General features: G+C 47.8%; 1 protein-coding gene across 1 annotated transcript in view; it reads right to left on the bottom strand.

Annotated features, from left to right (window-relative positions):
• Nucleotides 1-1,574, bottom strand: part of GARS1 (glycyl-tRNA synthetase 1) — a 30,192-nt gene extending 28,618 nt beyond the window's left edge. The window contains exon 1 of the mRNA XM_056857702.1: nucleotides 1,474-1,574. Within this exon, the coding sequence (XP_056713680.1) occupies nucleotides 1,474-1,533 (60 nt within the window). The 5' untranslated portion in view covers nucleotides 1,534-1,574. The remainder of the gene's footprint in view (nucleotides 1-1,473) is intronic.
• Nucleotides 1,575-16,834: the final 15,260 nt, after the last annotated feature.

Here is a 16,834-nt window from a genome sequence, read left to right as displayed (position 1 = left end):
ATAGGTTAGTGAGACAGGACCTATATATTGCAACAGGAATCTGGCGTTCTGATAAAGTGGCATACACACTAATCATGAATTAAACGTAATGACCTTTGCCTTGCAAACACCCGGAAGTCCTTCAGAAACTCCACATGAATGTCCTCAAAGCAATCATTTTGGGATCACCTTTGGATCTTCTATTTCCTGCCATTCTAAAACTAGGTTCTCTGCGTCTATCTTTAAAAGGCCATATAAAAGAGCAGTATTTCACTCTGCCCCAAACTGCCAAAAAACAAAAACAGCAGCCTTACAAAAGAGACACAGACAAAGAGGAAGTGAAATCAAAAAAGAGTTGAGATGGGGATCAGGCAGCTATGAGAGGGGCCCTGACAGGATCCAGAATGCAAAAGCGAAAGATCACAAACAGATCAAATCTCTCAAATGGGACATCCAAAATCATCTGCATCTTTTCAGGGGGCAATTTTGATCATCCGAGGCAAAAGATACTGCTAAACCCTTCCCCCTAAGGACTCCCCAAAGGCATCCGAGCACCCTAAAGCATCTCCGCCCTTACACTGGTACACAAACTGGGGCAGGGGAGGGAAAGAAGAGCCCGTAAGAACATAAGAAAGGCCCTGCTGGATCAGACCCAGGCCCATCAAGTCCAGCAGTCTGTTCACACAGTGGCCAACCAGGTGCCTTTAGGAAGCCACAAACAAGACGAGTGCAGCAGCACCATCCTGCCTGTGTTCCACAGCACCTAATATAATAGGCATGCTCCTCTGATCCTGGAGAGAATAGGTATGCAGTATGACTAGTATCCATTCTAACTAATAGCCATGAATACCCCTCTCCTCCATGAACCAAACCATGATTTGGTTGTTTCCCCTGAGTCTCTTTGCTCTTGGTATCCCTCTGTGAACATAAGAAAAGCCTGCTAGATCCTACCAAGGCCCATCAAGTCCAGCAATCTGTCCACACAGTGGCCAACCAGGTGCCTCCAGGAAGCCCACAAACAAGACCACAGCAGCAGCATTGTCCTGCCTGTGTTCCACCACACCCAAAATTATAGGCATGCTCCTCTGATACTAGAGAGAATAGGGATGCATCATGACTAGTAGCCATGGATAGCCCTCTCCTCCATGAACATGTCCACTCCCCTCTTCAAGCCTTCCAAGTTGGCCGCCATCACCACATCCTGAGGCAGGGAGTTCCACAACTAAACTGCGCGGTGAGTGAAGGAAAAAAAAAAAAGACTTCCATTGATCTGTTTTTGATCTCTCGCCCTCCAGCTTCAGCGGGTGACCAGGGCGCCTCCGGGGCGCCCACGAAGAGCGGGGCGGTCAGAACACCGGGCCGGCCAGGTCCTGGGTTCGAATCCCCGTCGCACCCAGAAGCCGCCTGGGGGGGGGGGGGAACCACTCCGCGGGCCCAAATGCAGCGAGTTAATGAGCGAGACCCTCTCCCCCGCGACCCCGTCCCCGTCCTCACCTGCTGCCGGACCGCCTGCCTGAGCGGAGCCAGCAGCGCCTCGGCGGCGGGCCCGTCCATGGTGGCGGCGATGCCGGGCTGCGGCGACGGCGAAGCGGCGGCGGCGGCGGCGCGGGGCTTCGGCGGGGCCGGCGCTGCTGCTGCGGGCGGGCGGCGGGTGTGGAGCGAGGCGGCGAGGCCGGGCCGCGGCGGGAGGCGGCGGGCGAGAGGCCGGCTGCGGCTCGGGAGGCTGAGGCGGCCGAGCGAGGCGGCGCGGAGGAGGCTAAAGGGCCGCGGCATGGAGCGGACGAGGCCCGGCCCCCAGCATGATGAAATCCTCGGCCGGCGCGGCCTCCTCGCCCCGCCCCGCCCGAGGAGAAGCCGTCCCCCGCGAGGCGGGGCGAAGGGGACCGCGACGCGGGCCTCGCCTTGCCCGCCCGGCCTGCTAGGCCGCGCCGGTTGCCACGGCAACGCGGCCTACTCGCTTCCCCCGCCTCGCACCGCCCCGGCGCCCACTGAGAGGCGCTGCAGGCCCGTGGCAGACTGTGGCCGTTGACGCGCGGGAGGTTCGGCCTGGGGTTGGCCGCGGGTTTCCCCCATCCGAATTCTCACAACTCTGCAGGGGGGGCTTATTGTTGAGTTTTGAGAATGCGGACGGGGAAAACGCGCATCTCAAGAGCGGCCAATCCAAGGCCAAACCTTGGACCGCGACGCGGGCCTCGCCTTGCCCGCCCGGCCTGCTAGGCCGCGCCGGTTGCCACGGCAACGCGGCCTACTCGCTTCCCCAGCGCCCACCGAGTGGCGCTGCAGGCCTGTGGCAGACTGTGACCGTTGACTGTGGCTCTCTCCCCCTCTCCTGCCTTAATGCGGGACGTCCCTAAAACTAAGGACAGCGATTGGCCCATAGGGAATGCACGATGGCCAATAGAGAATCAGGCAAAACACTAACGGTTGCCAGCTCCAGGTTGGGAAATACCTGGAGGTTTTGGGGATGGAGCCAGAGGAGGGCGGGGTTTGGGGAGGGGCTTCAATGCCATAGATTCCAATGGCCAGAGCGGCCATTTTTCTCCAGGGGAACTGCTCTCTATCAGCTGGAGATCGGTTGTAACAGCAGGAGGTCTCCAGCTAGTACCTGGAGGCTTTGCAAAAAGAAGCACCTAATACTACATAGACTAGCTGTGAGAAAAAAATAGTAGTCGGCTCACACTAATAATGCAAAAGTGTGATATTATTATATACAAATACAAGAAGCCAACAATAATGGAGATACATGCAACGAACTATATACAAGGATAAAGTCTAGCTAACAAGCTACTCATATCAAGCAGCATCATTCAAGCAGCCAACTGGGCGCAGAGAAGAGAGAGACATACAAGCTAGGAATATTTATTGTTCATTGAAGGAAAAACTACTTTGTTGAGGCTGTTGGCTGAAGAAGCTGTCTTCTAGGCAGTGGGGGGGGCATGGAGGTCATCCGGAGGGCGCTCCCCAGGTTTGGCGTTGTCCAGCTCGTCTATGCTTCAGTTTCGTTATCCTTCTAGAAGAAATAAATAGAAAAAGTCATTGTACTTACCTTCAAAGGACTTTCTAAATTGAAACTAACCATCTGTATGAGTAGCTTGTTAGCTACACTTTATCCTTGTATATAGTTCGTTGCATGTATCTCCATTATTGTTGGCTTCTTGTATTTGTATATAATAATATCACACTTTTGCATTATTAGTGTGAGCCGAATACTATTTTTTCTCACAGTACCTGGAGGCTGGCAACCCTAAAAACACTCTTGCCAATACAGAATTAGGGAAACCATGTTTGCCAGTTGAGAATACAGGAGATCGCGCTTGCCCATAGAGAAACAGGGAAAGTGCGCTTGCCAGTAGTGTTGTGCCTGAGTAATCACATTCAGACACGCAAGCTACACGCATAAACTGCTTACAAACAGAACTCACAGAGGCCACTACCCAGTGCCCCCCCCTTTCCTTTAGCATCAAGCAAGTAGGCACACACACACACACACACATGCCAAAGGCTGGAATCTTTCCTCTCACATAAGGGAACAGCCTCCCTCCCACCTATTCCTCCTTTCTGATACTTTCGCTTCAGCCTGCAAAGGAACACTCTGACCATTCATTAATGTAGCATTGCTCACGCAGGCGCTGTAGAAACTAATGACGTTGCATTGACAAGCTAACATCGGATGTTATTGGAATGTCAAATGTCTATAAAACCTCTTGCATTGCCCCTCCCTCGGGATTGCAGAGCTGTTTGTCTGGATCCTGGATCACGCAGTTTATGACTACATGGTCAATAAAGCAAGCCGTAAGCTCACACCAGCCTCCTTGCCCTCATTGTTCATTGGACTGTACGATAATGGGGGAGCACATCAACAAAGAATCCGAAAACTAAGGACAGCGATTGCCCATAGGGAATGCATGATCCCTTAATGCTTCCAGATCCATTGTCTCCCTGGAATCCGTTTTTGTCCCCTCTTTTTAGAAACTTAAGAGCCCCGTGGCGCAGAGTGGAAAGCTGCAGTACTGCAGTCCAAACTCTGTTCACGACCTGAGTTCGATCCCGACAGAAGTCGGTTTCAGGTAGCCGGCTCAAGGTTGACTCAGCCTTCCATCCTTCCGAGGTCGGTAAAATGAGTACCCAGTTTGCTGGGAGTAAAGGGAAGATGACTGGGGAAGGCACTGGCAAACCACCCTGCAAAAGAAAGTCTGCCTAGAAAACGTCGGAATGTGACGTCACCCCATGGGTCTGGAATGACCTGGTGCTTGCACAGGGGACCTTTACCTTACTTTTAGAAACTTAGGAGTCTTAGACAGAGTTGCTAACTCTGAACTGGAAAATTCCAGGATATTTGGGGGTGCAACGAAGGGAAGACCTTCAGGGGGGTATAGCGCGAAAGAAGGGGAGACATGATTGAGGTCTATAAAATGGTATGGAGAGGGTGGACAGGGAGAAGCTTTTCTCCCTCATAATACCAGAAAGTGGGGTCATCTGCTGAAGCCGGAGGGTGACAGATTCGAAACAGATAAAAGGAGGTATTCCTTCACACAAGGCATAATGAAATTGTGGAACTCCCTGCCCCAGGATGTGGTGATGGCTGCCAACTTGGAAGGCTTGAAGACGGGAGTGGACATGTTCATGAAGGAGTGGGCTATCCATGGCTACCAGTCAAAATGGATACTAGTCATGATGCATCCCTATTCTCTCCAATATCAGAGGAGCATGCCTATTATATTACTGGGAACTGATCTCTGTGGTCGGGAGATCAATTGTAATTCCAGAAGATCTCCAGGTTCCAGCTGGAGGCTGGCAATCCTATCCTTCTCTCTCTCCCCCCCCACCCCCCCGAGCTCCATGAGGGTAACATGCCTTCTTTGTCTCTCCTGGCTAGACAGCTGGTTAGAATGCCTGTCTCCTCTTTCCTATCACTGTATGGATTTCTTACCAATAAAGAATATCCTTTCTTTTCTTAAAGGGACAGGTCTCATATAGACTTTGTCTAAAGGCGGCCTCCCGTCCGGCCTGCTCAAGCTAACACGGAGTCCTTCCAGTTTAGTGTTTGCAGACCTTGGGGCCAAGGCAGTGTTTGGTGCAAGCTTTATTTAGGGGAAGTGGGGTGTAAAATTTACACTGGAACTCCACTCTCAAAGTGCAAAATCTTTTGTATAAAACTTGTCCATAATGGAACTGAAGTGCCCCCCCCATTAACATAGAGTCCAATGGAGTAATGAGGGCAAGGAGGCTGGTGTGAGCTTATGGCTTGCTTTATTGGCCAAGAAGTCATAACCGGGTGATCCAGGATCCAGACAAAGAGCTTTGCGATCCTGTCATACAGAGGGAGGGGCAATGCAAGAGTTTTCATAGACATTTGACATTCCAATAACATTCGATGTTAGCTTGTCAATGCAACGTCATTAGTTGTCAATGCAACATCAGCGCCTGCGTGAGCATTGCTATATTAATAAATAGAACTCTATTGTTCTATTCATTCTATTCTTGCATGGTGAAGCGAAACTTAAAGGAGGAATAGGTGGGAGGAAGGCTGTTCCCTTATGTAAGAGGCTAGATTCCAGCCTTTGGCATGTGTGTGTGTGCCTACTTGCTGATGGAAAGGGGGGGTGGGGCCACTGACAAGCGGCTTCTGTGGGTATGCATGTAGCTTGCGTGTCTGAATGTGGTTAGGTCAGCACAACAGAACATGCAAGTGAATTTTCCTATAGGGCTTTATTTGTTTGTTTGTTTTGTGATTTATCGCCCACTCTCCCCAGCTGAAGCCGGCTCAGGGCAGGTAACATCATACAATACAATAATATAATCAACAATAAAATTAGCCAAAAACTGACTTTAAAAAAATGAAATCCAAATAAAAAACTTAAACCTACAACATGCAAAGCACAGATGGCATCTAACCACTGCTCATGTTGCCAAATATATGCAGTAGTAGAAGAAGAAGAATTCATTTATTTGTTTAGCCATAGGCCGTAACAAAATATCCTTACATATGTACAAAAAGTCAAAAAAAAGGGATAAAATTGCATCAATATACATTGCCTGGATAAAAACTATTTCATACAAAATCTCTATTAAAACAAAGATCACACTCATTTGCTTTCCTGTACAAAAATTTTCTTAATAGCTTCAAGCGCTCTAATCTTCCTGGCCGCAATAGCAAATTGAGACATTATGAAGGTGACATGTGAATCAGAGTCAGAGAGTAAAAAACAACAACAATTTGTCAATTTCAGAACAAAAATTTACTCCCTTCAAAATTCCATCCAAGAATTTGGCTCTAGGCTCACTATACTACAACGGACATGATAGCACATAATGAAAAATGTCCTCCGGTAATAAAGATCCACAGATACGTGTGCGATGTTCCTTTGGGATTTTATTATACCGCCCTGTCAGAAAGGCTGAAGGCATGGTCTGAAATCTTAGGGAGGTGAAAGCCACCCTAAGGTTAATATATGCAGTAGGTTACCCCTCCGTTGACATCAGGTTATCCTTCAGTATACCCAAAGGGAGGGGGATAGAGAGGCCAGCAGATGATGATAATCGCGGCTGTCCTCAACCATAGGCTTGGCGGAATAGCTCTGTCTTGCAGGCTGGCTCTCGTCGAGGACAGCTGCACACTCTTAGGGCCAGGGACCGCCAGTAAGTTATCAGATGACCGTAACAATCTTCGGGGAGAGGCGGTCCCGGAGACATTAGGCTGACATCCTAATGTCGTTGTTGCTGTCCATGGGGAGAATTTGTCATGCTTCAATCTCTGAGCGACAGGGTTGGGTCTTGTAAGAAAACGGATGGTGCGTCATCCTCTCTGTCCGCTCCTCCTGCCTTTTGGGAGACGCTCAGGAGAGAGGGTGACATTAAACTAACCTCTCCACTCCGTCCAGGTGCTACCGACGGATTTCTTTCTCCCTCCCTGGTCTTTAGTGCCATCACAGAGAGCAGATTCTAGCTGTCCTATCTATCATAGCAAAACCAGTCACCTCTTTCTGTTACGCCGATAAATCATTCCCCGCCTAACCCCGTAAACCTTAAGTGGCAGGGGAGGAATTCATATTATGATCATACTGAAAAAGGAAGAGGTTCCTGCCAGCTTTAATTATCTTTCTAGGGAATGGTGATTTTTTAAAAAGGACTGAATTTCTCCCTAACCTTCCTTCTAGTTCTACTCGCTTGTTTGTGCTGCAGAAATTCCCGGCTCTGCTACTGTTTTATATACGCCCAACAGTTCCTGTTTTCGAGACATCTTCCTGTTTCTACTCCCAGGCAAATTATTGTCCCTATTTTGGAGACACTTTAGCGTGAATTGATAGATTTGTCATTTTTCAGGTGTTATTTCCCTCCCGTGGGTGTCTAGAAGTTATGGCTACAATTTTTTCATGTGCTCCTTGGGCATGAGGGCCAAAGTGGCTGAAAGGCAGTGTGTTACAGTGGTCAGAGCATCGGGCTAGGCCCTGGAAGTCCAAGGTTTGAATCCCCTTTCAGCCATGATGCTCCCTAGGTGACGTTTGGCCAGTCTCCCTCTCGCAGACTAACCTACCTCACAAGGCTGTTGTCAGGACAAAATGAGGGGGTTGGAAGAAGGACTGAATGAAAATGTATAGAATAAACTACATTCGTGGAACTCCAGGTGTGTGGTTTCGTGCTAAAAGCCATCTGTCGGTCTGTGGATGCCAAGTTTCGTGGGAGAAAAATTGGGGGAAATGGGGCAGGCATGCTGGCATTGTGCCAGTACATGACATCACTTCTGGTGAAAGCCAGCAATGATGTCATGATGACAGCAGCATCACTCTAGAATTTGCCAAATACTCTTCGGTTTAAACCGTAGAGTTTTGGCCAATCCTGGGGCGCCCCCTCCAGTACCATGATGTCACTTCTGGTTTTTGCAGGAAGTGATGTTGTGCATCGGCATGATGCTGGCACACCTGTCCCTGCTCCTAAATCCTCCTGGGAGTTCCAGGCCACAGCCTGACATCCCTGTTTGGGACCCTTGATACAGATCCAGGCCACAGGGCTGGGAAGGGACAGTTAAATCTCTCTTCCCCCCACAACCACACACAACATGCACATCTGTTTCCCACTTGGAAATGGCTCTCTGACTACTTTAAGCCACACTAGGGATGAAAAAAAACTACCTGAAGAGGTGATCTCAGTGATTTGTAGCCTGTCCTTTAAATACTGAGCCCCGGAACAAGTTTTTGGCAAACATTCTTTCAGCGTCACAATTATCATCTGATGTTGACAGATTAATCTATTTGTTATCCGATAATGGACCCTTATCTTTCCTGGAAAATGGCACTGTTTGGCCAGGTGGCCAAGAAAATCAGGGGCCATTTTTGCATGGTCAATTTTAATGCTTGCTCAAAGCCCTTTTTTAAAATGCGACTTTAAAAATGCCTTTTCACGGTCCCGCCGCAAAAGGAGAAGTTCCACACACCCCCACTCGCCTTCTCCTTTGTTCCTGATTGCATAGCATATGCATAGCTAACGTGCCTCTATTGTTTTGGCATTGTTCCTTGAGAGGGATTCTTCCGGCAAACACCAAAGATCGCATTAAATGGGCTCTTTAGTAATGCAAAGCAGGAATGTGCCGGCTTCGCAGTCACTTCCGGAATGACGGTTCTGCGTGCAAAATTCAAAAAAAAAAATATGTGGGGCAATTCAGCCTGGAACGTGCTGCTTATTACCATGCAAAAATGGCCCAGGGCGAAGCAAACGACAAAAGGTGGTAAAGCTGGATAGAGCCGAATGGGCATATTTTAATTTCTTAATTTCCGTATTCTTTTAATGATTCTGGTTTTGTATATTTTAACTTGTTGTTATATTGTTTTAGATTGTAACGGCCTATTGCCCTTATACAAGAAACTTGATCTGATCAGTGACTTGTACGTTTTCTGTCCATGTTGCATGGGCTTGTTGCGGTCTTTCCTGTGGAGGTTTTGGTGCCGAACTGCAGGGGTGTTTTTTTTTCTCCGAATCCCCTCACGATACTGTTGTGTGTTTCTTGTCTCTCAGGGGTTTCCTGGTTCCCCTGTTTCCTCGTTCCGCCAAACCACCTTTCATCCGATTTTGAGAAAGCACAGAGAACTGACGAGGAAACCGCAGCAAGATAACAAAACAGTCAATGATGCTGTGAGGCAGCTCAGAGAAAAAAATGTTGCCGTTTGGCACCATGAACCACAGGAAAATCTCCGTGTGAAAAACTTCATTGCCTGCTTGCATAACGTGGTAACAATGCACCTCTGGAAGGTGTGGAGATTGCGTATGTATATACCAATGTGCCTGAAGCGCATGGGTAGAATCTTGACATGTTAACAGAACATTGTGGAGCTACAGGGGAACTAATCCCTGTCATCTGGAGATCAATTGTGGTTTCAGGAGAGTTGCAGGCCCTACCTGGAGGTTGGCAACCCTACCGCCACGGTTATTTAGACACACCTCTCCAGGTAACAGTGAAAGCAGCCCTTAGGTCGAGAAATACCTGGAGATTTTGGCGGTGGAGCCTGAGGAGGGTGGGGTGTGGAGAGGGGAGGGACTTCAATGCCATAGAGTCCAGTTGCCATTGTCTCCAGGTGAACTGATCTCTATCGGCTGGAGATCAGTTGTAAAAGGAGATCTCCTACTACTACCTGGAGGTTGGCAACCCTACCCACAGGGTTTTCAAGGAGCCTGAGGAGGCACAACCCTACCTGTGTAGGGTTGCCAACCTCCAGGTAATGCTGAGGGAAATATGCACTTTCACTGAGCAACCCTGCTGGGAGCAAGGAGAGTCTGCTTGAGTAGCATGCTTGTAAAAAATTTCTGAATATATATTGAAGGAGAACTGTTTCAGTTTTGAACGGAGAGCTGAAGAAGCCGCCCGTGGGGGCGGCGAAAACGCAAGGCATCCGGACCGCGTTCCGTCTCCTCCCGACTTCTGTTCTTCCTAAACAAGCAAAGAATATATTTATTATGAACTTTTGTAGAGTCTAACTGACCTTTCAATGAATGATATTTATTAACTTTTAAGATCATCGTTGTTAGATTTATAGATAAGTTTCCTTTTTAGCACCTTCTGCACTTTCACTATTGTAATTGTCCAATATATGTTTTTGCAAATGATTGATTGAGCCTTGTACTATTGTTTCCTCCAGGTAATAGCTGGAGATCTCCTGCTATTACAACTGATCTCCAGCCGATAATGATCAGTTCACCTGGAGCAAATGACTGCTTTGGTAATTGGACTCTATTGCATTGAAGTCCCTCCCCAAACCCCGCCCTCCTCAGACTCCGCCCCCGAAACCTCCCACCGGTGGCGAAGAGGGACTTGGCAACCCTAAGTTTGGAGAGGGGAGGGACTTCAATGCCATAACTACCTGGAGGTTGGCAACCCTAACCACGCTGCCCACGGAAATCACATTGGGGACCCTGTCCTAACCTAAGGCTCTAACCACAGCACTGCGCTACAACGGTTTGAAGGACGGGAGTGATACCTGATTTGGAGCACATGTTGCTTCCTACATGTTATAAAGCTCGCCACCCCCCACCACCCCAGATGTTCTGCACAATGTAGGAAAATTCCTCTGTGTTTTTCAGCCTGGCTCAATTTGCATGAAAAGCCTCCATTTGCATTTAAACAGCCCCTTCCTGAGGAGCTTATGCAACCGCCAGCATGAAGCAGCCCGCAGATCCCGCTAGATGGCAGGATGCTTTCATTCCTTTGCATGTTATAGTTTCCCCCCTTTTTTTCCCACCCACACGCACTCATAGCCCACCGCCCTGCAAAGAGGCCTCTTCAGATTTTAACATTCCACTCGGCTGGGTTCCCCGGCCCTCCCCGAATGGACACCATGTGCCAAACTTTCCATGCTGGGGTACCTCACAGGAGGAGCGGCGCTTGCAAAACCAAAAAGAAAAAAAAGTGCTTTTACAGTCGAAGCATGTTCAACACGCCATGGAGAGGTTTGTTTCCCCTTCTGGGGCCTTCCCCAGAAGCACAGCTATTCCCCCGCCTCCCCTTTGTAGAATGGGCAACTGGCACACTTTAAGCGACATTGAATTTCAAGGCGGGTCTTCCAAACACACCCAGCCTCCCACCACTTGGAGCTTAGGGAGATGGAATCGACGCGCCAGAACTGGAAAGCAGCACCACATAGGGTTGCCAACTCTGGCTTGGGAAATGCTTGGAGATTTGGGAGACGTTCCTGGGAAGGGTGGAGTTTGAGGAATGGGAGGGAACTTTGCAGAGAACATAAGAACGTAAGGAAAGGCCCTGCTGGATCAGACCAAGGTCCATCAAGTCCAGCAGTCTGCTCACACAGTGGCCAACCAGGTGCCTCTAGGAAGCCCACAAACAAGATGACTGCAGCAGCATTGTCCTGCCTGTGTTTCACAGAACCTAAGATAATAGGCATGCTCCTCTGATCCCGGAGAGAATAGGTGTGCATCATGACCAATATCCATAAGAACGTAAGAAGAGCCCTGCTGGATCAGACCAAGGTCCATCAAGTCCAGCAGTCTGCTCACACAGTGGCCAACCAGGGGCCTCTAGGAAGCCCCCAAACAAGACGACTGCAGCAGCACCATCCTGCCTGGGTTCCAGTGCACCTAATATAATAGCCATGCTCCTCTGATCCTGCAGAGAATACGTAATGGTAGTAGCCATTTTTACTAGTAGCCATGAATAGCCCTGTCCTCCATGAACATGTCCACTCCCCTCTTAAAGCCTTCCAAGTTGTAGGGTTGCCAGCTCAGGGTTGGGAAACATCTGGAGATTTTGGGGGGAGGGGCCTGAGGAGGGCGGAGTTTGGAGGGGGAAGCACGTCAATGCCACAGCGTCCAGTTGCCAAAGCGGCCATTTTCTGCAAGGGAACTGATCTTGGTTGCTTGGAGATCAGATGTAATAGCAGGAGATATCCAGCCACCATCTGGAGGTTGGCAACCCCAGACCTCAGCAGGGTATAATGCCATGCAGTCCACCCAATAAAGCAGCCATTTTCTCCAGGGGGAACTGTTCTTGATCGTCTGGAGATCAATTGTAATAGCGGGAGCTCTGCAGGTACCCCCTGGAAGTCGCCAGTCCTACGGAGTTATGAAGCTACAGACCTTGCCCTCCAGAAGCTCCCGTTTCCTCCGGGGGGAACTGGTTTTTGTAGTCTGGAGATGCGCTTTAATTCTGGGAGAACTCCAGGACCAACCAGGATGTTGATAGCCATACCAAAAGCTGTCTGGTTCGAGCCCCTGTGCAAAAGGCAACAGCGCTCCCCTTAACTAGGGTTGCCAACCTCCAGGTAGTGGCTGGAGATCTCCCGCTATTACAATTGATTTACAGGCGACAGATCAGTTCACCTGGAGAAAATGGCTGCTTTGGAAGGTGGACTCTATGGCATTATACCCCCATTGAAGTCCCTCCCCTCCCCTCCTCAGGCTCCACCCCTAAAATCTCCAGGTATTTCCCAATCCAGAGTTGGCAACCCTACCCTTAACAATAAAGTCAAGGTGGAGATCCTTTTCACATTTACAACTGCTAAGCTAGGTATATGCATTTGATTCTTTCTCTTTTTTGCCTGTGTGCAGAATCCACATTCCTACCCCCACCCCATGGCATTTTTTAGATGCAGAAGCTGTCTAACGGGATCCCTGGCAGATCTCCAAGCCATTCACAGTATAACGAATGTAACCTCTCTAAACGCTCAGCTGCGAGAAATAGCAACGCTAATTGATTTGGATTCTTTTCTTTTCTTTAATGGTGGTCTTATAATACATACTAAAACTGATTTCAAACTTTGCAAATTCCAGCATGGATGACTTTTGGCTCCAGCCATCTTTGAAAGGGTTCAGGTTTGACAGTCAGCTGTAACATATGGGTTTGAGTCAATTTTCTAAAAAGTAAGCTTATGGCCATTTTTGAGGCCGACCCCATGGGTAATCAGGACGGAGGAAATTTATCGCACTAATGGAAGGACAGCTTGCGGCTTGAACCTTGAGTGACTGTGCCTGAATTAATGTTTCCCACCCTCTGCAAATTAACACCCTCCCCACGCAGAATTCATTACTGCACATTCTGGTGTCAGCAGTACAATATTGTGAAAAGATGGGGATTTGAGAGTTAGGGGAAATCTGCGGGGAGCCCTTGTCCAAAGCCAAAAATTTCACACTGGTGTTTCATGGGCAGAAGCTTTCTTACCCAGCATCCCTTTTCTTGTCAACTGCCAGGATTTCTCTCTATGAACAAAATTATCCGTGCAATCCTAAACAGTTACACCCTTCTAGGACCACTCACGTCAATGGGTTTAGGAGGGTGTGACTCTATTTACGATTGTACTGTAATTGTATTGATTTTATCAGTTCACTCATTCTTCTCTCCCTGACCATCAGGTTTTTTTAAATCAAGTAGGATAGAATGATTAATTCGTCCCCTTGGAAACACTAATTTTTCTCAAAATTACAACCAGATCTCAGCCTTTCTTCCTTTTACTCTCCCTCCAATTTTTTTTTATTATAAAGTTTTAGGGTACAGAAAGAAAGAAGAGGGTGGGGAAAGGAACTTCAATGCGACAGAGTCCAATCGCCAAAGCAGCCATTTTCTCCAGGCGAACTGATCTCTATTGGCTGGAGATCAGTTGTAATAGGAGGATATATCCAGCTAGTACCTGGAGGTTGCCATCATAAGAACATAAGAAAAGCCCTGCTGGATCAGACCAAGGTCCATCAAGTCCAGCAGTCTGTTCACACAGTGGCCAACCAGGTGCCTCTAGGAAGCCCCCAAACAAGACGGCTGCAGCAGCACCATCCTGCCTGTGCTCCACCGCACCCAAAATAATAGGCATGCTCCTCTGATACTAGAGAGAATAAGTATGCAGCATGACTAGTATCCATTCTAACTAATAGCCATGAATACCCCTTTCCTCCATGAATATGTCCACTCCCCTCTTAAAGCCTTCCAAGTTGGCAGCCATCACCACATCCTGGGGCAGGGAGTTCCATAATTTAACTATGCGTTGTGTGAAAAAATACTTCCTTTTATCTGTTTTGAATCTCTCACCCTCCAGCTTCAGCAGATGACCCCGAGTTCTCTCCAAACCATGCATAATTTTATAGACCTCTTTCATGTCTCCCCTCAACCACCTTCTTTCCAAGCTAAACAGCCCTAAGTGTCTTAACCGCTTCCCATAGGGCAGTTGCTCTAGTCCCCTGATCATTTTGGTTGCTCTTTTCTGCACCTTCTCAAGCTCTGCAATATCCTTTTTTAGGTACAGTGACCAGAACTGTATGCAGTATTCCAAGTGTGGTCTCACCATAGATTTTTACAAGGGCAGTATGATATCAGCAGTTTTATTCTCTATTCCTCGTCTAATTATGGCCAGGATGGAATTTGCCTTTTTTACAGCAGCCGTACACTGGGTTGACATCTTCATCGAGCTATCCACTACCACCCCGAGATCCCTTACTTGGTCTGTCGCTGCCAGCTCAGATCCCATCAGTGTATATGTGAAGTTGGGATTTTTTGTCCCAATATGCATCACTTTACACTTGCTCACATTGAATCTCATTTGCCATTTTAATGCCCATTCTTCCAGTTTGTAGAGATCCTTCTGGAGCTCTTCACAGTCCGATTTTGTTTTAACCACCCTAAATAATTTGGTGTCATCTGCAAACTTGGCTACTTCACTGTTTAACCCCAACTCCAGGTCATTGATGAACAGGTTGAAAAGCACCAGTCCCAACACAGATCCCTGAGGGACCCCACTGCTCACATCCCGCCATTGGGAGAACTGACCATTGATTCCTACTCCCTGCTTCCTATTTTTCAGCCAGCTCTCAATCCATAAGAGGACTTGTCCTCTTATCCCATGACTATGAAGTTTGCTTAGCAGTCTTTGGTGGGGGACTTTGTCAAAAGCATCCCTATTGGGGAGGAGTTTTTTCTCCCATGGATAGAGGTATACTTACAGAATGTGGGTGCCAGTTTTAACCTTTGAATAACTTTTTTCTGTGGGAACTTTCAAGCAATGTAAGAATCAGAGATAGGGTTGCCAGCTCTGGGTTGGGAAATACCTGGAGATTTTGGGGGGTGGAGCCTGGAGATGGTGGGGTTTGAGGAAGAAAGGGACCTCAGTAGGGTACAGTGCCATAGAATCAACTCTCCAAAGCAGCCATTTTTTCCAGGGGAATTGATCTTGATCATCTGGAGATCCGTTGTAATAGAGGGAGCTCTCCAGGTACTACCTGGAGGTTGGCAATCCTAACCAGAGGTGTCAGAAGCCGTTTCAGTGCCTCAACCGAGTATCTTCTCTGTGCCTATAAATTAACATCCCTCTTGCTTTCTGTCTGCGTTTTTTCTCTTCCTCCAGTTATTTCCACCCAAGTGTAATCATCCATAAGTTCTACACCTGCCTTTCTTTCGGGTGAGATTGAAATATATATATTTTTCTTGCTAAGGGCAGGGCTGAGAATACAGAAGGCTTTTCAAAAGAGGAGGGGGAAGCGTAGCTCTGAGAAACAGGGGACTGAAAGAGGAGGGAAATGGGGGAGCATAGAGGCTTTAGTATATATCCACGTACCTGTCAAGCATTCTGTTCCACTTCACCCAGCGTTACTCTTGAGCTGATTTGCATGACAACCTTTTTGATATGACAGTCGCCACTTTAAAAATAGGCTCTTTGGCAAAGCACAATATAATATTATTTTTTCTCTTGCGTTTATAGGTTTGGTTCAAGGGACCTGCTGCAAAGGAATCTTTTATCAGGGCTACGTGGCGTATACACCAACCACGAGGGTTGCCAACCTCCAGGTACTCGTTGGAGATCTGCTATTGTAATGCCTGAAATCATTATATGCTATGGGAAATGTATTCTTTGATTTGAATTATATTCTTTGTACTCAATAAAGTATATCTGCACTTATAAACGTGCCACACTCAGTATATAAGAGTTGGCATCTATTACTATAGTCACACCAAGCACTTGTGTATGTTACATGCCTCAAGTATGAGGCCCAGTTTTGCTCCTTAGTTAGAAGCTAATTAAAGAATCCATAGATGGTCTTAGTATGCTTTCATAAGCTGGTTTTCCAGAGATAAAGGACCAGCTAGGAACCTCCTTAGTTAGCCTTGGCAGGAACCAAGGTCCAAGATAAGGATGGCAGTAACTTAGGATCAAACGAAAAAGCACCTGACAATGGTGGGTCTTCTCTGCTCATTAGTGAGCATTAGATCACCACTTTCTATACAACGCCTCCGATTCTCTAATCGGGTATGCTAATCCGGGGGTCCCTAGTATTGGGTATTTGGGTCTCTACATTATGCATTACGTCTTTGTACCACCCATTACCAAAGACTATATTCGTGCTTGCAATCCTTTTATGTGTGTGTGAATTGTCCGGCGCTTTGGGCAATTTTCACCAGGCGTTTTGTGTATTGGGCCAATAAACAAACTGCTTTGAACCTTCAACCTCCTGCTGTTTTATTGTCATTGGGTATTGATACAATATTACAGGCATTTCACTATTACAACTGATCTCCAGCCGATAGAGATCAGTTCGCCCGGAGAAAACAGCCGCTTTGGCAATTGGTCTCTATGGCATTGAAGTCCTTCCCCAAACCCCGCCCTCCTCAGGCTCCGCCCCAAAAACCTCCCGCCAATTGCGAAGAGGGACCTGGCAACCCTACCAACCACACATGATGGTATCCTAAGGCAATTGTTCTCTGCATGCGGACCAGAAACTAAGGCCCGCGGTACATAGCAGTGCTTACTTTGGAGAAAACGTGTAGGTTTGGACTGCAAGAGACAATTTGCGCCTCAGTTACATTTGCTGCAACGAATGCCTGGTATAGACATCTACCAGTATGAGGTAGTAATGAGCAGGTGAATGGCTGAGGTTA

The sequence above is a fragment of the Euleptes europaea genome, chromosome 11, assembly GCF_029931775.1.
Source record: "Euleptes europaea isolate rEulEur1 chromosome 11, rEulEur1.hap1, whole genome shotgun sequence".
NCBI lineage: Eukaryota > Metazoa > Chordata > Lepidosauria > Squamata > Sphaerodactylidae > Euleptes > Euleptes europaea.
Note: the sequence above shows the minus strand (reverse complement) of the source record. Positions and strands in the feature narration are given on the sequence as shown.